Raw genomic sequence first — 20,282 nt, forward strand, 5'->3', positions numbered from 1 at the left:
CCAGGGGCAGTGCAGGGACAGTGGGGATCCGGGACCAGAACTGTGATCTCTGTCCCTCCCTGCAGACCCTCCTGGAGGCAGCCATGGGCTTCCAGGAGCGACCGTCTCAGTTTTCCTTCCATGCTCATCCAATACTATTATTTAGGCAATTTTATTTTTTGAGACGAGGTCTTACTCTGTTGCCCAGGCTGAAGTGCAGGGGTGCGATCACTGCTCACTGCAACCCTGACCTCCCAGGCTCAAGCACTCTTCCTACTTCAGCCTCCTGAGTAGCTGGGACTACAGGTGTGAGCCACCACGCCCAACTGATTTCTTTCTTTTTTTTTTTTTTTTTTTTTTTTTTGTAGAGATGGCATTTCACTATGTTGACCAGGCTGCTCTCGAACTCCTGGGCTCAAGCTATCCTCCTGCCTCAGCTTCCCAAAGTGTTGAGATTACAGGCATGAGCCACTGCACCTGACCTTATTGATGTGATTTTTAAATTTCTTCTTTTTGTACTGAAATATTTTATTCAGTAGCAGTGCCGAGAAGTCCTGAGTGTGACATACCAGATTATGTGGTTGTTCCTGCTTGGAAAGATCAGATGCTGAGAGGCTGTGGTGGCCCCAGAGAAAGGGCAGGGTTGGGTCTGTTCAGCCTCCGGTGCTTCACTGCCGGCCCTAAGCATGGCGAGTGGGGTTCAGAGCAACAGCACCTTGTGGGTGGAACACCCCAGGTTCCTTCCTGTCTCTCCTGTGGCCCTCAGCTTATGAAGCTCCAAAGCCACAAACTGGCCTTTTCCGCTCCACTGTGGACAGTGTCTGGCCTTCCTGCCTGCAGGCGGCTCACAAGGGGTGAGAACATGGGGAGATCACATCTGTTGGGGGACATGGTGCCTTCCTGCTTCTTGGGGAAAGCTGATTGATCCCTCCAGCAGATAAGTTCCTCTCTAAGTGGAAATGTCTTACACTGCTTATCATGAAGGTTTCCAGGCATTCCTAGAAGCAGGAGGAACCGACATGATTGCCTGGAAGCACTGTGTCATGATGATTGTGTGGAACCGTGTCATGATTGTGTGAAAGTGCGGTGTTGCGGTGATTGCGTGGAAGTGTGGTGGTGTGGTGATTGCATGGAAGTGTGGTGTCATGATTGCGTGGAAGCGTGGTGTGATTGCGTGGAAGCGTGGTGTCATGGTGATTGTGTGGAAACGTGGTGTCTGTGTGGAAGCGTGGTGTCTGCGTGGAAGCGTGGTGTCAGGGTGATTGCGTGGAAACATGGTGTCGCAGTGATCGCGTGGAAGCGTGGTGTCGCGGTGATCGCCTGGAAACGTGGTGTCACGGTGATCGCATGGAAACGTGTCGCAGTGATTGTGTGGAAGCGTGGTGTCATGGTGATCGCGTGGAAGCGTGGTGTCGCGGTCATCACGTGGAAGCGTGGTGTCGTGGTCATCACGTGGAAGCGTGGTGTCATGTAAATCTCACAGTGATGGGCACGCTGCTGCACAGCAATCTGCACTTTTTGCAGGAGTACTTTTTTTAATTACCAGACCTCATGATCCTCCACATCTAAATCTGTCAGAATGCATCACCCTCAAAATCACATTTTGGGCAGATCGCAGTGGCCCATGCCTGTCATCCCAGCACTTTGGGAGGCCGAGGCAGGTGGATCACCTGAGGTCAGAAGTTCAAGACCAGCCTGGCCAACATAGTGAAACCTCGTCTATACTAAAAATATAAAAATTAGCCGGGCATGGTGGCAGGCACCTGTAATCCCAGCTACTGGGGAGGCTGAGGCAGAAGAATCGCTTGAACCCAGGAGGCAGAGGTTGCAGTGAGCCGAGATCATGCCACTGCTCTCCAGCCTGGGCAATGGAGGATGACTCTGTCAAAAAAAAAAAAAAAAAAATCAAAACTACATGATAAGAAATAGATAGCAAACTCACAAACTCACACTCCCAGCTCTGACCTTGACCCCATTCCTCCTAATAATGATGATCATTTTTATTAGTTTTTGGTTTATCCTCATGTTTCTTTCTGCAAACATGAGCAAATACGTATACAAATCGTATTTTTCTCCCTGTTTTGCACAAAAGGTGCACACTATGTGGGTTGCTTTTTTGGCCACCAGTAGATCCTGGAAGCCTCTTCAGCACACAGAGATTGTTCTCATTCTCTTTACAGCTGCAAGTGTCTCCCCGCACAGATGTACTGCAGGCCGTGCAGCCAACCATAGCTGATGGATGTTTGGGTCGTTTCCAGCATATTGTCTCTGCGTACACTACACAATGAATACTCTGATGCATATGTTACTTTGCACATATCTAAGCAGAATTTTTAATGCAATTGCAACACATTGTGTTGTGCTTTTTCCAGTGAGACTGTTGCAAGCTTTGCCACTGAATGTCTCAGGGCCCCAAGCTGTTTCCACGTAATTTCCCTCCCTCCCCAAAATGTGTAGGAAAGGCTTGAGCGAAGCTTTTCTGATCATACAGCATCACTGCGGAACTGCAGCTCTAGCGTTTATCAGCCTGGGTCCTGGTGCACCACAGAATTGTGTGGATGCAGGGGCCAAGGGCAGCAGTGATGGGAGCTGCAGACCTGGCATGGTGGTGTCTGGGGCTGCGGTAACAAATTACCACAAACCAGGTGGGTTACAACAATAGAACTGTCTTCTGTCCCAGCTCTGGGAGTCAGAGACATAAATTCAAGGTGCCGGCAGGAACGGTCTCTCTTGGGAGGTTCTAGAGGAGAACCCGCTGCCTGCCTCTCTCCTGTTTCTTGGCCTGTAGCTGCCTCACTCCAGACTGCACCTCCGTTGCCACATGGCTCCTCTCTGCACTTGTGTGTCTCAAATATCCCTCTCCCTTTCTCTCTGTTTTGAAATTTTGGAGAGCCTCGCTCTGTCACCCAGGCTAGAGTGCAATGGTGCGATCACAGTGCACCACAGCCTCAAACTGCTGGGCTCAAGCGATCCTCACACCTTAGCATCCCAAAGCCCTGGGATCATAGGCATGCATGACCACACCCAACCCTGCCTGTCTCTTATGAGGGCCTCTGTCTTTAACTTACATGTACAAAGACCCTATTTCCAAATAAGGGCCCATTCACAGGTCCCAGGTGGACATGTCTTTTGGGGGGCGCCATTTGACCCCCTGCACCTGGTGAGGCCCCCCTGGCCAACAATGTCAGGAGCCTTCCCCACACTAGGCTCAAAGGAGGAAGGTCAATGGGGTTACCAGGCCAGGAAGAGGGGCTGGAGTCCCCCAGGAGGAGCTCAGCTTCTGCCTCAGCACAGCATTGGACAGGGGCTGGGAGGCCTAGACCCCCTCCCTCTCTCCTCCCATCAGCCAAACCCAGCAGGAACCAGAAGACAAGGGTGCCTGGGAGATGAGACCTTTTGGGGCCTCCAGGCTAAAAAGCAGGGCAGAGAAGAGCCGGACATGGTTCAGAGAGGGCTGGACACCAACCTTCCCGCGTGTCCCCCCACGCCCACCCCCCCGGAAGCTGCGCCAGGTCACTCCCAGCCCCGATCTGTTGTTCCAGGCAGTCGACTACGAGCTCAACAGAGCCTTCATGCTCACGGTGATGGTGTCCAACCAGGCGCCCCTGGCCAGCGGGATCCAGATGTCCTTCCAGTCCACGGCAGGGGTGACCATCTCCGTCATGGACATCAATGAGGCTCCCTACTTCCCCTCAAACCACAAGCTGATCCGCCTGGAGGAGGGCGTGCCCCCTGGCACCGTGCTGACCACGTTTTCAGCTGTGGACCCTGACCGGTTCATGCAGCAGGCTGTGAGGTAGGTCCACAGGACACGCCTCGGCCCTGCCTGCAGCTTCCCGGGTTCCACACAGAAGGGTCCAGAAATACCCCATGAAACCCACGGCCCAGAATTCCCCCAGATGGCTGGTCAGGGGCATCCCCAACCTGAGGCACCCTCCAGGAGGGAGCAGCAGCCCTTAGTCCCGGATAGCCAGATGCAGCCCCTGACCAATCATGAGTGTTGTGACCGGCGCTTGCACATTCAGCACTGTCCAGATGCAGGCCGGCCCCGATCCTGGCTGCACTCTCATAGCCGTGAGACTCAGCAACCTCCTGCCCTTTCAGTTCCTCAGCGTCCTTGTCCGTTTGATGGGGACGATGAGGGCATCTGCCCACTGGGTCGTTCTGAGTTGAGGCCACCCACTACTGGATGAGCTCGGTGCCCGTAGGCCACAGGCCTGTCCTGTGATGTGGAGGGGGGGGGGCAGTCCAAGGTGGAGGGGAAGCCCCAGAGGAGGACAAGGCCTGGGGGTCTCCAAGGAGACGGAGACACTGGCCCAGGCCCAGGCTCTGGAGGTGTGGCCAGTGCAGCTGCCCAATCGGGGCCACGGAGGCCTGGGATCCAGGGCGGCCCCGCCCACCCCAGCCTTACCTCCCCCTGCACTTGTGGTCTCCACAGATACTCAAAGCTGTCGGACCCGGCGAACTGGCTGCACATCAACACCACCAACGGCCAGATCACCACAGCGGCAGTGCTGGACCGCGAGTCCCTCTACACCAAAAACAACGTCTACGAGGCTACCTTCCTGGCAGCTGACAACGGTGTGGCCCCCTCCCAGGAGGCAGCTGTCTCGGCGGCCTTCCCGTGTCCTGGTTCTGTGGGCGAGGGAGGGCGCTGGCCAGGCCCCGAGAGGGCAGCAGGCATCCAGAGGGTCACCCGGAGGTGCTGAGGGGACGTCTGCACAGACAGTGGTGATCAGGGTTGCATCATCTCAGGGCCCCCAGGCCATGCTCCACCTCCACCCATTCCCGTGTCAGTCATTGATTCCGCCCCCTCCCCAGCATTCACTTGCTTGCTCGAAGGTGTGCCCCGTCCATCCCCCCAACGTCACTCACCCACAGGCTCCAGGGGCATCAGGGCACTGGTCATCCCAGCCTTGTCCTTGCTGCACTCTGCAATCTGAACTGCATCTCAGTTTTGCTGCCTGTAAACTGAGGCATTGGAACCAGGTCCACAGTTTTCAAATGCTTTTTGCCGGCAGCCCTTGCCACAGACCCCGTCCTGTGGGGAAGGCCCAGCCCCACCGGTCAGCAGCCCCTGGGGTTCCACCCTCGTGGCTCTGACCACCCGCAGCGCAGACCCCTGTGGCCTTCAGTCACAACAGGAAGCATGAGACCCTCCAGGACCCTGGGAGTCCAGAGGGCAGCAGCAAGGTCCCGGAGCAGGCGGCATGACAGACGACCTCAGGACCCTCGATGGGAGGGCGAGGATGGGCTGTGCACAGGCAGCAGGAAGAAGGTTTGAGAGCACGCTGGACTTTCTGAGGGACGTGGGGTGGCATCTCAAGGAGTGGCCACCCCTTCCTGGACCAGCATTAACCCCGCAAGCCGGCCGAGCCCCCCACGGGTCGCATGCTCTCAGAGGCATGGAGGCAGGGTGGGTGGGAGCAGAGATTCTAAAACCGAAGATCAGTCCAGTACCACGGCTTCCCAGTGGGAAAAGACCTGACCTCTCTGTGCCTCAGTTTCCTCCTCTGCCAAGTTGGGGGAGTCTTAGTACCCCTGAGAATCAAACGAATCTGAGTCATCAGAGCACTGAGGAAGGGCCTGGCTCAGGGCAGCATGGGCTCCTGTTTGCTGTGGCCGTGGTTACTGCCCAGCCTGCTGCTCACTGAGTACCGGCCAAATGCCTGCAGCTGCTCATCGGTGAGCAGCACACGGCGATGCCCGGGCCTGGCGTGGCCGACAGCCCGAGTGTGTCGGCTGGAACCCAGGTCAGTGAATACCGATGGAGGAAACTGCAGCACGATTGAGGCTTTTTTTTCCTCTCACATCCAAGAAGCCTGGAGGCAGGCAACCCAGGGGCAGATCCCAGACCCAGGGCTCCGACTGCCATGGCATGGTCCAGAATGGCTGCTGGAGCTCCAGCCATCACAGCCACGTTCTGGCAAACAGAAGGCCTTGTGGAGAGGGCACAGGCACACGCCTGCTCTACTAAGGATTTCAGAAAGCCCCATGCAAGTCCTCCACCCGCAGCTCACAAAGCCCAGAACTTACTGATGCCGCCACCCCTAGCTGCAAGGGATGCTGGGAAATGGGGTCTTCTAGGTGGACAGTGATGATCCCAGACAAAATGTAGGACTCTGATTATTTTATTAAAAGGAAGCAGAAAATGGATATTGGGGATGACTCAGCAGTGTCTGCCCCAGGGAGACCGGAGAGAAACCAGTCACACAGATGATTCAGGCAACAAGAAGATCTGGGAGAAAACAAAACCGGTGGCTGGGAGGCAATGACCAGGGGCTCCGCCCTGAGGAGCTGACCTTGGGACCAAGAGCTGTGGAACCAGAGGAGCAAGCAGGGGAAGGTGGGGTGGCAGAGGAGGGTCACAGAGTCAGGAAACGGTGTGCGCAAAGGCCCCGAGGCGGGGCCATGCCTGGTGGGCTCTTGGAACGGCTGTGCATGAAGCCTCATGGGCAAGGGTCGTCACTGCGCAAACGCTCGTCCCATAGCAGGTGTAAACAGGACGTGGTCACCTCCCTGCCAGCCTCCCCAGCCATCGCCGCCTCCCCCGCCGGGGTCCACAGAGCCGGGGCCATGTAGCTGTGCAGCTACCTGTGAGCCCAGGGCCCTGGTCAGGGGAAGCGTCTCCCCTTGACGGCCCTCCTGCTGCAGCTCAAGCCCTGAGGTTAAATTAGAAAGTGATTGTGAGCCCGGGCTGGGCCCAGTGGCGCACAGCTGTAATCCTAGCACTTTGAGAGGCCATCGCAGGTGGATCATGAGGTCAGGAGTTCAAGACCAGCCTGGCCAACGTGGTGATACCCCATCTCTACTAAGAAAATACAAAAATTAGCCAGGCGTGGTGATGCATGCCTGTAATCTCAGCTATTCAGGAGGCTGAGGCAGGAGAATCACTTGAACCTGGGAGGCGGAGGTTGCAGTGAGCCAAGATGGCGCCATTGAACTCCAGCCTGGGCAATAGAGTGAGACTCTGTCAAAAAGAAAAGAAAAGAAGAAAAAAAGAGATTGTGAGGCTGTAGCTGGACGAAGCATCCATCACATGTGGCAGATGCCATGTGAGTGAGCCTGGGTGTGCAGGCCGGAGTAGGAGCCCTCCAGTTAACAGAAGCTGTCTGTGCTTCTCCGATCACAGGGTGTGCCCTCAGCGACATCTCAAAGCAGTTTTCAAAGGTAGCGCCGCCCTGCGTCCCCTTAAATGTGTTTTGATGCAGCTTCCAGAAGATTCAAGAGACATCCTGTGGGATATATTTTTACATGCTTTGCCTGCCTCAGTCAAGACATGTGGTTGTTAATGTCAGGTCAGGAGCTGCCATCGGGGCAAAGCCACAGTCAGAACCTGCCGTTGCCGCCGCCTCCTCCAAGCCTGAAGAGCAGACAGGGCATCTCTGTCCCCAGATTCCAGCCGCCTGGCCTGCATCCATCAGCACTGCTGGCTTGGGCTGAGGCGGGGGCTGAGCACGTGAAGGCCCCAGGGACAGGGATGGCCCCTGAGGAGCTCTGGGGGCTCAGCAGAGCACCTCCCTCCATGCTGAGGCCAGAGGTCATCGGGTCCTCCAGGGAGACTTCCTGCCGGGCCAGGACGGAGCTTCCATCAAAGCTCATCGGGAGCGGCCGCACCTGCCTTTCTCACAGACACTTCCAAAGGCAGCAGTTCTTCCACACGATCATGGGCTCAGGGCTTCCAGCACCCTGGGGCTCTGCTGGGTGGGGCCAGCAAAACTCCAGGAGGCAAGGAAAGGTTTTGCCCTAAGTCCCAGACGAGGGCAAGATATGGTGGGTGGGTCCCAGCCCTCAGGGGCCAGTGCAGAGCCCAGCACCCTCAGAACCCCTCCCTGGCTCCCCCGCGGGAGTGAGTCCCCAGTGCGTGGCTGTGACCTCAGTGGCTCTGAGTTTAACTGTGCATTGGTGGAGGGCATGTGGCGAGGGCTCCACGTGAATGCCGCACCCCACTGTGTGCGTGTGTGCAGCTGCGGGTGTGGGTGTGGCCGTGTGCTCTGCAGTGTCTGTTGAGATGCCATACACAGTGACTGTGCAGTGGCTGTGTGCGTGTGTGCAGCTGCGGGTGTGGGTGTGGCCGTGTGCTCTGCGGTGTCTGTTGAGATGCCATACACAGTAGTGTGGCTGCCCATGGCGTGTGGCAGGGTGTCAGGAGCCATGGCTGGGCTGTGGGTCAGTCCCTGTGCAGCTGTGTTGGGGGGTGGCCGGCCGTGGCCGGCTGGGGGGCTGTAGATGTGTCCCTGTATATGTTGTGTGTGGTTGTTTGTGTGCGTGTCCTGTGTGGAGCTGTGGGTTGGTCGTGGAGTAACAGGAGTGGCCCGTGTGGTGACCTGTGTCTGTTCCGCAGGGATACCCCCAGCCAGCGGCACCGGAACCCTCCAGATCTATCTCATTGACATCAACGACAATGCCCCTGAGCTGCTGCCCAAGGAGGCGCAGATCTGCGAGAAGCCCAACCTGAACGCCATCAACATCACAGCGGCTGACGCCGACGTCGACCCCAACATCGGCCCCTACGTCTTCGAGCTGCCCTTTGTCCCAGCGGCTGTGCGGAAGAACTGGACCATCACCCGCCTAAACGGTGAGCCCGCCTTAGGCCACAGGGAGGGTCAGACCAGCCTGGGGTGCAGGCCCCTGGGAGACCCAGCTGGCCTTGGAAGACTGAACACCAGAGGTGGGCGACGGCCCTCCAACAGGACTGTCCCACCAAGGCTGGGGACACTGGCCACGCTTCAGCTGCTCAGCCTTCTTCACCTGGCCCTGAGGAGGCCACCAAGTCATTCCCAATTTCTTGCTGCTTTAATGAGCCCAGCCGTGAACATCCTTGCAGCTCTGCCCATGTACATCCATGACAACTTCCTGTGCCAGTTATCAATTGACTGGACCCTGACCGATAACGTTTCCTTAGAATACTTCCTTGGATATAGATTCGTGGTATAAAAGGATATCAAAATTCTCAAGTTCTGGCAGTACAGTGAAAATGTGCTCTAGACATGTCTACTTCCATCGGGAGAGTGCCTGTTTTCTCAAACCCTACCAACACTGAACATTATTGTTTTAAAATAATATTGTATTCTGCCACTTTTAGGCCAAAGTCATTATTTCCATTTGTATATCTTGACTACCACTGGAAATTTTTAAAAAATATTTATTGGCCATTTTTGTTTCTTCCGTGAATTGTCTGTTCAGTGACTTTGCCTATGTTTTCTTTGGGGAGTTTCTTTTTATTGATTTGATAAAACTCTTTATATATTCAGGAAATTATTTCTTCATCCTACATGTTGCAATTGCTTTTTGGTTGTGTCTCCAAGGCCTTTTTTTTTTTTTTTCTTTTTTTTGAGACAGAGACTCACTCTGTTGCCCAGGCAGGAGTGTAGTGGCACAATCTCAGCTCTGCAACCTCCACCTCCCAGGTTCAAGCAATTCTCCCACCTCAGCCTCCCAAGTAGCTGAGATCACAGGCTCGTACCACACCCCAGGCTAATTTTTGTATTTTTTACTAGAGACAGAGTTTTGCCATGTTGACCAGGCTGGTCATGAACTCCTGACCTCAAGTGATCTGCCCACCTCAGCCTCCCAAAGTGCTGAGATTACAGGCGTGAGCCACCACACCCAACCTCCAATGTCTTTTAACTTAATGATGTAGCACAGGTGTATGTATGTGTGGTAACCAGACAGATATTTCAGATTTCCATGCCATTGGACTTAGTCTTTTCCTCTGGACGTCTTGCTTGGAAGGGAGGGCCAGGCTCTGGCTGAATGTTTACTGTTCCTTTGCACCAGGTGACTATGCCCAACTCAGCTTGCGCATCCTGTACCTGGAGGCCGGGATGTATGACGTCCCCATCATTGTCACAGACTCTGGAAACCCTCCCCTGTCCAACACATCCATCATCAAAGTCAAGGTGTGTCCATGTGACGACAACGGGGACTGCACCACCATTGGTGCAGTGGCAGCGGCTGGTCTGGGCACCGGCGCCATCGTGGCCATCCTCATCTGCATCCTCATCCTGCTGAGTGAGTGTGGCTGAGCACCAGGGTGGGTGGGGGCATTGCAGATATGAGTGCCCTGTCCCAGGGATGGTGGGCAGAGTGGGGCCTGGGTTTCACTCTCAGCCCGCATCTCTCAGCCTTATCTGTCAGGAGCCCTTCAGAAACGCAGCTGAACTGGTCCATATGACAACGGGAAATTGGAGCCTCCCATTACTCTCAAGTCTGGAGGTGCAGGTTGGCCCAGGCATCTCCCATGGCCTGGCCCCTTTCCATGGCTCCACTCTGCCTCCCAGAGCCCCTGTATTCTGAAGCTGTTGCCCTCCAGAACCTGTGATGCCTATGGGCAGCTCCCAGGTGGACTTAGCAGAGGGAAGTTCAGCCCTGCCTGTTAGCATCCCCATCCAAAGTCCCAGGACACTCTCTGATTGGACGGGTTTGGGTCACATGCACACCTTGGAGCCAATCGCCAGCCAAGGAATGGAGTGTTCTCATTGGCTCTGCCCCGACCATATGCTTTACTAGTTTCCTGAGTTTCCCAGAACCACATGGGTTCCCCAGCAGGCCTGAGGGCTGGGGGGGTGCCAGGGGAGGTGCTTGAAAATGACCCCAGAGGTCCCTCTTCCCATCATCCCTCATGGACAGTCGCCCTGGTCTGTGTTAGCCCAGGGATCCCAGTGGGAGGCAGGGCAGGGAAGGGTTCGGTCACCACCTCCCCAGTTCACACCCAAACCAGAGGGTCCCCCACCACGTCCAGAACAGGCTGAAGCAGGTGCCAGGCCCCTCCTGCAGATCTGGCCTGTAGCTGACTTAAGACCCCAGGGACCAACATCAGCCCTGTCCAAAGGACGTCTGAGTTATGAGGACTCTGCTTTTTTCCCCATTTCTAGACCTATCACCCCTCAAAAAGCTGGTTTTTAATTCTGAGGCTTGTTTTGAAAGCCGTTCAGTGTCATGGGCTCCTTTGTATGATCAGGAGTGGAAAGAGCCCCACAGAGGTTGGGAAGAGTCTCCATAGCAAAGGTGGGGGCGTCCTCACCGACGTCCCCTGCTCTGAAGACACAGGGGCCAGGCCCAGCCAGAGGGCCCTCTGTGGGCAGGGCTATGAGGCCTGATTCAGCCGGGTGCCTGGCTGGGGCGGGAGACCTGGGCCACTCGCAGTGGAGGGCAGCCGCAGTGGGGCCGGGGCCAGGGTCAGCAGCAGATCCGCCTGCTGCCCGGCTTCTGTCCATTCGTGGGCACCTCAGCCCTGGTGGGGTGAATGGGGGCACCCGGAGTGGCCTCCCCTCCTCCACACTCCTTCTCTCAACCCTCGCTCATCTTGTCTGCCTGGATGAGCCTGGGGTGCCAGCTATGAGAGTGGAGCTGACCCCTTCGAAGCTTCCGCTGAGCCAAGACTAGAGCAGGCTCCGGGTTCCAGGTTCTCACCGAGCCGCACCTGCAGCAGGTGGTTCCTCCCTCCGCCTGCCCTTCCCTCTCCACGATCTGCGCCAGGTCAGGAAGTGTCCTCCAGCTGTCACCTCACCCTGCACAGGCAGGAGGGATGCCACCAGTACCCACAGAGCTCCTCCCAAGCCTCCGCTCAGCTTCAGAATCCTCCTCATGGCACTCAGGCAGCCACAGCCAGTTAATCGGGTTGGCAAAAAACAGCCCTCCTGATGGGGGGGTCGCCACCCCTCCCGCCTCCGGGCTCGCCCTCTGCAGTACATAAGAGCACACCTGTGACTTCTGGGCCTCAGCTGTTACATCTGTGACGTGGGAGGTGATGGGAGGCTTTGGGAGGATGCAGTGGAGTGCTTTGTGCAGACATTTACTGGGGGCGTGGGCCACGGGACCTGCTCCTGGAGCCCATGCCCGGTGCATTGCCAGGCTTGCAGATGGGTGCGCCAGGCTCTTCCTGCAGCAGAGGCAGCCAGGGGTCCAGAGTGAGCAAGGCTGTTTAGGGGAGCCAGGCCTGGACACGGACCTCGGAAGGCAGGGGGAGGCCAGTTCAGCTTGGGGGAGAGGGTCCCCTCCATCCACCCCACAAGGGGGCTTTACCTCTCTTCAGTTTCCACATGCACCTGAACTTCTAAGCCTGTCCCCCAACTCCTCTGGGTGGTGGAAAGAGCCCCTCTGAGTGACCCCTTGGTGCTGGGTGGGGCTGCCCTTCTGTCCAGCAAAGCCCTGGACTGACCCTGCCCCAAGGGCCCTCAGGAAGCAGGATCCCTGGATCCCCTCTCTGGGCCCCTCTCCTCCCCTGCCCCCTCCCAGGGCAGAGCCTCTTTCAATATGAGGGAGTCCATCTCCCTCTCTCAGTGATTCCTGCCAAGACACTGTGTGCCTAAAACCTCACTTCCACCTCCTTTGCCAAAGCCGTCTCCCCTCCTGCTGCTCAGAAGAGGGACTCAGAAAGACTTGGGGGTGCACCCCTCAGCCCCCCATGTCCTCCTGCCCCCAGGCAGTGAGGGGCGCCCTGAGCTGGCTGCCTCCTCAAAAGGGGAGTGCAAGAGGAGGGCGAGTATGTAAATCAGTGTCTCAAAATGTAGCCCAGTGCCCCGGCAGTGAGCTGGGTAGAGGGCCTGAGCCAGTGCGGCTCTGCCTTGGAAACTCATGCACACACACACAGGCATGTACACACAACGTGGGCACACATGCAGAGACACGTGGGCACACATGCACTATGCACATGAACACATGCTTGCACTCACACCCCATGAGCATACACAGACACACGAAGTACACATGAAGACATGCACAGACATGCACACACAGACCCGTGCAGACTTCTGTGTGCACATACACACACAAACACACGAGCACACACATACACAGATCTACATGCTCGCACAGGCACACGCATGTGCAAGCCTTCATATACACGTATTCCTGCGGATACATGTATGCATGGTTACACAGACATGCATGAAACATCTACATCCACAAATGCACATGCACGTGGGCCGCACATGTGCACAGATGTGTGTCCTTGCACACCCAGGCCTGCATATGCAGAGACACATGTGCGTGTGCAATACAGGTGTGCGAGCAACACGGGCGCAGAGTCATGCTTGTGTGCCACCTGCATGCACATGCCCATACAGACACGTGGCAAACAGAGGCATGCGTGTGCACACATGCGGCACACCCACACACCCTGCTCACGGGCGGCCCTCCCCCGCAGCCATGGTCCTGCTGTTTGTCATGTGGATGAAGCGGCGGGAGAAGGAGCGCCACACAAAGCAGCTGCTCATTGACCCCGAGGACGACGTCCGCGACAACATCCTTAAGTATGACGAGGAAGGTGGCGGCGAGGAGGACCAGGTGAGACCATGGCCCGCCTCTGCCTCCCCACAGGAGGCCAGCTCTCACGTGTACCAGTGTCTCAGCAGGGCTTGCCCTCGGGTTTTAACAGTAAGACATTTCAACCTTTTTCACCAGTGAGGGCGCCAGGCAGGGGAGCAGTTTCCTAGTCCGACCGCCCTGCCCACGTTTGCATGTCTAGCCTGGGTTGAGCTGTGCACACTGCACCTGCATCCCCCACAGGGGATCCTAGGACCCCTCCCATCCTCTCGCCTTCCTCCCTCCCACTGCCAGCCCCTGCCCAGTGCTGCCCCATGCCCTGGAGGGGAGGGGGCTCTGGGTTGGCCAAGGATACCAATGCCCACTCACCTGATTGCTGCTGTGTGCGGGGTCTGTTGAGTGACCAGGGGCAGTGGCCCGGGAGGGTAGACTATGAGAGCTGCTGGTTGGAATCTGGGTCTGCCCTTGGCCTTTCAGGGAATCGGGGCAAGTCCTTAAACCCATCTAAAGTTCAGACCCCTCCCCACCCACAACACGACCATAACGAGTGTGAGGAACGTGCCTTGCGGAGACCCAGCTCCTGGCCACCTGAGCACACGGGGCACATGGTCAGTGAGCAGCGTGGTGGTGGGGTCACTCGGGGAGAGCCCCAGGCCATGGAACACAGCCAGGCACAGCCCCCATCCCTGCTCAAGGGATTGGGGTGAAGGGCGAGGAAGTGGGGCATTGTGGAGGGGCACAGCAGGGGACAGCGTGGTTCTGTGGGATGCTTGGAGACCAGGCCACAGGGCAGCAGGCAGCAGGCGCATCTGTGGCCCAGGACACAGAACAGGATGCAGGGCGGAAGAGGGGCTCGGCGGATTCTTGTGGTGCCCCTGACTCCTCCCGGCTGCCCCCTCCAGGACTACGACCTCAGCCAGCTGCAGCAGCCGGAAGCCATGGGGCACGTGCCAAGCAAAGCCCCTGGCGTGCGTCGCGTGGATGAGCGGCCGGTGGGCGCCGAGCCCCAGTACCCGGTCAGGCCCATGGTGCCGCACCCAGGCGACATCGGTGACTTCATCAACGAGGTGTGTGCCCCTCAGCAGTGGGGGTCCCGGGCAAGGTGTCTCCTCTAAAACTAAAATTCTAGTAGCACACAAACAGCAGCCGTCTCCACAGTGCCGGTAGCCGCCGTGGGGAGGCGGCGGCTCAGACCCGGGTTCCAGGCCCAGCCCTGCCCCTCCAGCTGGGTGGCCTGGGCAAATCACCTCCCCCAGCCGGCTCTCCTTCCAAGGACGAGGATTCCTACCTGTGAGCCAGGCGAAGGATCAACACGCAGGGCGGTGTTCAGCTCACCCTCCCCCAAAACCCTCTCACCCTCCCCCACACCCCTCACCCTCCCCCACAGCCCCTCACCCTCACCCACACCCCCACCTTCCCCGACACCTTCCCCCCCCTCCCCACACCCCTCTCACCTGCCCTTGGGTTGGGAGGAGCTGAACTCCAGCCACAGGCCCTACCCAACCCTCCGTCTCCCCTGCCCACAGGCCGCTGCTGGATTTGAGTTTGCCCCTCCAACACTCCCACTCTCCGTCTTCACAAATGCCCTTTCCTATTCAGAAATGCCCTTCAGTTAAATGCAGAGAGCACTTATTGGACACCTACTGTATGCAACATCCTACCTCCCCACCTCTTCTTCTGGGCCCCGCTTTCCGTTCCATCAGATCCCGGGGCTGAGACAGTGCGCCCTGCACTCTAACCCTGTGTCTGTGACCTCCAGGGACTCCGGGCTGCCGACAACGACCCCACAGCACCCCCCTATGACTCCCTGCTGGTCTTCGACTACGAGGGGAGCGGCTCCACCGCAGGCTCCGTCAGCTCCCTGAACTCATCCAGTTCCGGGGACCAAGACTACGATTACCTCAACGACTGGGGGCCCAGATTCAAGAAGCTGGCGGACATGTATGGAGGCGGTGAAGAGGATTGATGACCTCGTGTCTTCGCACCGAAGTGAGAGCCACACTCGGACGCCGGAGGAGCAGGACTGAGCGGAGGCGGTCGGTCTTCCCGACTTTCCCTGCGGCCGTGTCCTTAGTGCTGTTAGAAGGCCCCCCCACCCCCACGTTGAGCTGTCTAGCATGAGCACCCACCCCACGGCGCCCTGCACACGGCCGCTGCCCAGCACTGCGCCGGCTGGCACTGAAGGACAGCAAGAGGCACTCTGTCTTCACTTGAATTTCCTAGAACAGAAGCACTGTTTTTAAAAAAAAAAAAAAAAAAAAAAAAAGGCCGGGCGCGGTGGCTCAAGCCTGTAATCCCAGCACTTTGGGAGGCCGAGACGGGCGGATCACTAGGTCAGGAGATCGAGACCATCCTGGCGAACACAGTGAAACCCCGTCTCTACTAAAAAATACAAAAAAAAAAAAAAAAAAAAAACTAGCCGGGCGAGGTGGCGGGCGCCTGTAGTCCCAGCTACTCGGGAGGCTGAGGCAGGAGAATGGCGTGAACCCGGGGGGCGGAGCTTGCAGTGAGCTGAGATCCGGCCACTGCGCTCCAGCCCGGGCGACAGAGCCAGACTCCGTCTCAAAAAAAAAAAAAAAAGAAAAGAAAAGAAAAAAAAAAGAAAGTGCCTTTTGGTACATGTATCAGATTCCCTCAAACTCAGGAGTGACTAAAGCTGACAGACCGTCCCCACCTTCCTGTCCCGAGCGGCCTCTGACCCCAGCTAGTCCCAGCTCTGAAGGCATCATTCAGAAATGGGGGAGACTGTGTCTTTCTTTCTTTCATTTTTATTTTGGTCTTTTATTAAGAAAAAGAAAGTGGGTGACTTGTTTGAAAACAGAGTGGGATTCAAATCCCAGCAGCCTTTGTTGTACACAGTTGGCCGGGGGAGGCTCGGGGCGTCTCTTGGGTCTCTTGGGATTCGAGGCCAACTGGGAGGCTTAGCCTTCAGCCCCAGCAGCAGAAAGCCCTGGGGCCGGTGTGGCTCAGACTACCCCCCCGCCTTGGGGCTGCTTCCCACCCTCTCCCGGATGCTGTGAGGAGCTCAGGCCGGGGGCTGGAGGGGAACAGGGGTCATCCTGGGTGTTCCCCATCTCTGCCCCTGGCTGCCCCCAGGGCTCCACCCCCAGTCAACCCAGGCCTCCGTCAGGGCCACCTGTCACCCCGAGTGCCACCAGATCCCCTCTGCCTTTGGTCCAGAAGAGTGAGTTTTCCAAACCAGCCAGCGGTCTGGTCACCAGGCTGGCTCCAGCCCTCCAACCTGGTAACCAGACTGCCTGGGGTGCCATCAAAGGCCCCGCAACATGCATCGATTCAAAACCCCAGGACACTCTTGACAGCTCCAACCATCCGGGGGGCTGTGCAGATGGCAGGAACAGAGGACCCTCCCTGGCAGTGGGAGAGGGCATGGTGACCAGAACCACACCCAGCAGCCTGCGCAGCCTCCCCGTCCCCAGCCTGTGTGCTTCTGATTCCTGCCAGATGCTTGTGGGCCTGTGTGGGTGGCGGGAGGCCCCATCTTGCTGTGTCCACCTGTCGCACAGATGCTTCTGCACACTGCAGACGGTGCCTCCCCTCTCCTATGGGCCCACGTCAGGGGCAGGCAGCGGCGGGTCCAGCCTTGCTGCTGTCCTCGAGGCTGGCACTGCTATCTCCAGGGCTGGGTTGACTCAAGCCAAACAGGGGGAAGGAATCAGTCCTGCAAGACAGTAAGAGGGGCTGTGTCCGGGGACCCCCGGGAGAGCGCTCGGCTGCCTGTGTTCACTGCATGAGAAAACTCGGAGGGTGCATTCTCCCTCTGGCATGGCTGTGTCTGGGTGCCTCGGGCTGGGGCAGGAGGCAGGCCCCATGTGGGGAAGCCTCGTGCTTGTCAGCTTTCTGTCTCTCCCAGGCCAGTGACAACTGGCTTCCCAAGGAAGGAGGTGCCAGGGGTCCTGAGCAGGACCTGGTGTCAGGTAGGGCGGTGCCAGCACTGGGGAAGGACCGGGAGCCCTCCCGGAACCCTGCCCTGCACCTGCCGCTGGGGTCAGAGGGTGTCTCGGGGTGCCTGTGGGGGCAGCATGCGCTCCACCGGGGACCCGGGCCCCCCTCAGCCTGTGGCTCTTCCCCATGGCTAAGGTCATGCCTTTTCTGAACAGCTTTGGCCTTGAGTGCACACATCTGTGCCAGGCTCACAGCACATTCCCGTTGGACGTCAGGGTCCTTACCCAAACCAAACTCACAGCCACCCCTGCGCAGCCTTCAGAGTCGAGCTGGGGTCCCAGTCTCCAGCTCTGTCCGTTCCGACCCTCCCATGGCTGCCCAGGGAGGGCGGAGTTCACTGTGCCACGTGCTGGGTGCCCCCCTCTGCAGACAGCCAGTCCAGGAGATGGACCAACAGAGGTCAAGGGGCAGCCGGCTGGGCTGCACCGGGGTCCCCCAGCTCTGAGCTGTGCTATGCAAACAAGAATGCTGCTGAGGGTGTGGGGCCGTTGGAGGGACGGCTGGGCGGCCAGTGGAAGGACTGGAAGTCTCTGCTGTTTGGGGAGGTCTGGCCTCCAGTCCTGAGGAGTGTGTGTGGATTATTCTAAGTGTGACTATGACCCGGGAGCCGGGGCAGCATGAACTCCGTTCTCTGAAATTTTGAGGCCTCCTTGGGTTCCCTGAACCCTGGGCTGGCGTTCCCAGGACCCAGCACCAGGAGACCCCAGTCCTGCCAGCACCGCCGCGCTACCCGGGAGGGCTGGGCGATGTTGGTGCCGCCTCCCACCAGCTCCCCTCCTCTCCCACCGCCTCTTGTCACTGCCAAGCCCCCCGTTCATTTTGCCCAAATCACGCAGGCTGAAGCTGCAGTGCCAGCTGGAGGGACATTCGCAGGGCTTCCCGCGCCGATCCCTGCTTCCAGACAGCTGGACAGCCTCCCCTTTACCCCCACCCCGGTGAGCCCCTGGGGGCCAGAGAAAGATGGGGTTCCCGCAGCTTCCCAGCTCCACCTCTGAACTTGAGTTAGCATTAGCTAAGCATACAATCAGTGTCCAACGTCTCTCTTCCTTAGCTTGTAGATACGACTGTCTGTAACCAGGGGACCCCTGCTGGAAGCCGGGAGGCCAATGCTGGCCGGGTGCGAGGGCATGGTTTGGTTCCTTTAGGGAATTTTTGTTCTGCAAGCAGGAGAAACCTGTGCTGCAGGTGGGAGTGGCAGGAGCGACTGGCCTTGGTCAGCAGGCAGCCCCCAGCCCAGGACCACAGTGCTCTTCAGGGCCTGGGCAGCCCCCGTTTCTGGCCCAGCAGGTTTCTCTTTCTAGTGTCTTTCAGCACATCCAAAATGCTAGGCCTCCCGCCACCAACGTGTCAGAGCAATGTCCAACTGTCAGGCGCTCAGAGATGCCTCAGTTTCCCAGCGTGAGCACCAGCTGACACACACAGTCCACTGAGATGAGAATTCTGTTCTCTCCAAAGCAAAAAGCCGGGTGAGGGGAAGTTTCAATTTCTGTCTGTGCTCAAAGGAATAACACCAAAAGAATCAACACAAAATCTCCCAGACACACGTGACCCAGCTCACGGCGCCGTGGGTCCGTAGGAGGGACAGCACCTCGCAACAGGCCCAGCGGGGGACCACCTCTGTACAATTGGAACGTGTCTTATTTTTCTTTTCTCTCCTTTTTTCATTCTGATTTTTTTTTTTTGCATGTTTCTTTTTGAAAATGGACAAAATGTGCAGCAGCCCGCATGACCACAGTTGTTTGGGGAAAGATACTGAAGTATGATGTACTCACACCTGCAAATCTGAGCATCACGAGGTTAGACAAACGTTCCACCTTTTTTTGTAATCGTCAACAGCACAACTATTTTGTATTGTTGTTTGTATCATTTTGTACCAAAAAAAAAAAAAAAAGGAAAAAAAAAAGGGAAGCGAGTTGATGTTTTCAGTGTGTTTCTAGTGCCAGACAGTCTTGGTCCCGAACTGAGTGGACTCTTGCGGAGCGGCTGTGCGCGGGCAGGCGGGGCCGGGTGGACCCTCGCGGAGCGGCTGTGCGCGGGCAGGCGGGGCGCGCTGCTCCAGAGACTGAATAAAGTCCCCCTTTTTCGTAGTCGGCCTCGCCCTGGCTTAATTTTCTTCCAAGCATTCGAGAAACAGATGGTGCTCCGGGACGGCAGGTGGGTGCACACGGGGGAGGTGGTGGCCACCATGAGATCCATCCATGCCAAACACACTCCTTGAGCACCTGTGCAGCTCGAGGCGCTGTCCTAGGCTGCGGGAAAATGAAGAACAAAGGCAGGCCCGCTCCTCACACCTGTGGGGCCACATGCCATCTGTCTCAATGTTTTAAAGGGTTTAGAAGGTATCCATGAAGCTAACAAGCAAAATCACATTCCCCTCCTACCTTGGCATATACACCCGCCAGACTCCATGGAATGCCCGGACCAATTTGGAATTCTCAGACTCCTTGGAGTTTGGTGCCATAAGTGGCAGCAAGGAAGGAGCTGGCCTGGGCCTGTGGCTCTTCCCACCTTCCTCTCTTCCCACCTCCCTCTCTTCCTACCTCTGGCTTTGCCCAGTGCCCCAAGGGGCCTGCGTGTAGGCATGTGGATGCCCCAGCCAGCATGTCCCGGCTTCACCTAAGACCCCCACAAACAGTATCCCTTGGGCCTCAGGATAGGTCGACCTGGTGAAAATGTTCCTGCAGAAGAGGCCTGAGCAGGCCACGGAGGGGGCTCAAGGCACTTTCTGAGGAGTTTCAGGGTCCTGGTGCCCAGAGGTGTCTGGAGGGGCAAGCACAGGGCCCCCAGCCCTGTAGACTCCTCCCCCTGTGGTGGGGGCACACTATAACGGGCTGAAGTGCCGGCACACAGAGACGCATGTGCACACATGTATATGCTTGCACACACATGAGCACACATGCACACCCACATGGACATGCATATGCATGCAATGGACGTGTGCACACACATTCATTCACATACGCGCAAACACAGGCAGCACGCATGCAGCACATGCACAGAGATAGGCCTCTGGACACTGACATGTTTGGGTGCAAACCCTCCGCAGCCACAGCCGACATCAGCAGATAAAA

At 57.5% G+C, this 20,282-nt stretch overlaps 1 protein-coding gene and 1 pseudogene across 1 annotated transcript in view; both read left to right on the plus strand.

Annotated features, from left to right (window-relative positions):
- Nucleotides 1-15,667, plus strand: part of CDH4 (cadherin 4) — a 687,081-nt gene extending 671,414 nt beyond the window's left edge. Inside the window, exons 10-16 of the mRNA XM_028828556.2 lie at nucleotides 3,522-3,775; nucleotides 4,418-4,560; nucleotides 8,324-8,557; nucleotides 9,760-9,993; nucleotides 13,130-13,269; nucleotides 14,151-14,315; nucleotides 15,008-15,667. Coding sequence (XP_028684389.1) covers nucleotides 3,522-3,775; nucleotides 4,418-4,560; nucleotides 8,324-8,557; nucleotides 9,760-9,993; nucleotides 13,130-13,269; nucleotides 14,151-14,315; nucleotides 15,008-15,214 — 1,377 coding nt within the window. The 3' untranslated portion in view covers nucleotides 15,215-15,667. The remainder of the gene's footprint in view (nucleotides 1-3,521; nucleotides 3,776-4,417; nucleotides 4,561-8,323; nucleotides 8,558-9,759; nucleotides 9,994-13,129; nucleotides 13,270-14,150; nucleotides 14,316-15,007) is intronic.
- Nucleotides 15,214-18,341, plus strand: LOC107000338 (uncharacterized; annotated as a pseudogene).
- The last annotated feature ends 1,941 nt before the right edge of the window (nucleotides 18,342-20,282 follow it).

This window comes from Macaca mulatta, chromosome 10 (assembly GCF_049350105.2).
Source record: "Macaca mulatta isolate MMU2019108-1 chromosome 10, T2T-MMU8v2.0, whole genome shotgun sequence".
In the NCBI taxonomy this organism is placed as follows: Eukaryota; Metazoa; Chordata; class Mammalia; order Primates; family Cercopithecidae; genus Macaca; species Macaca mulatta.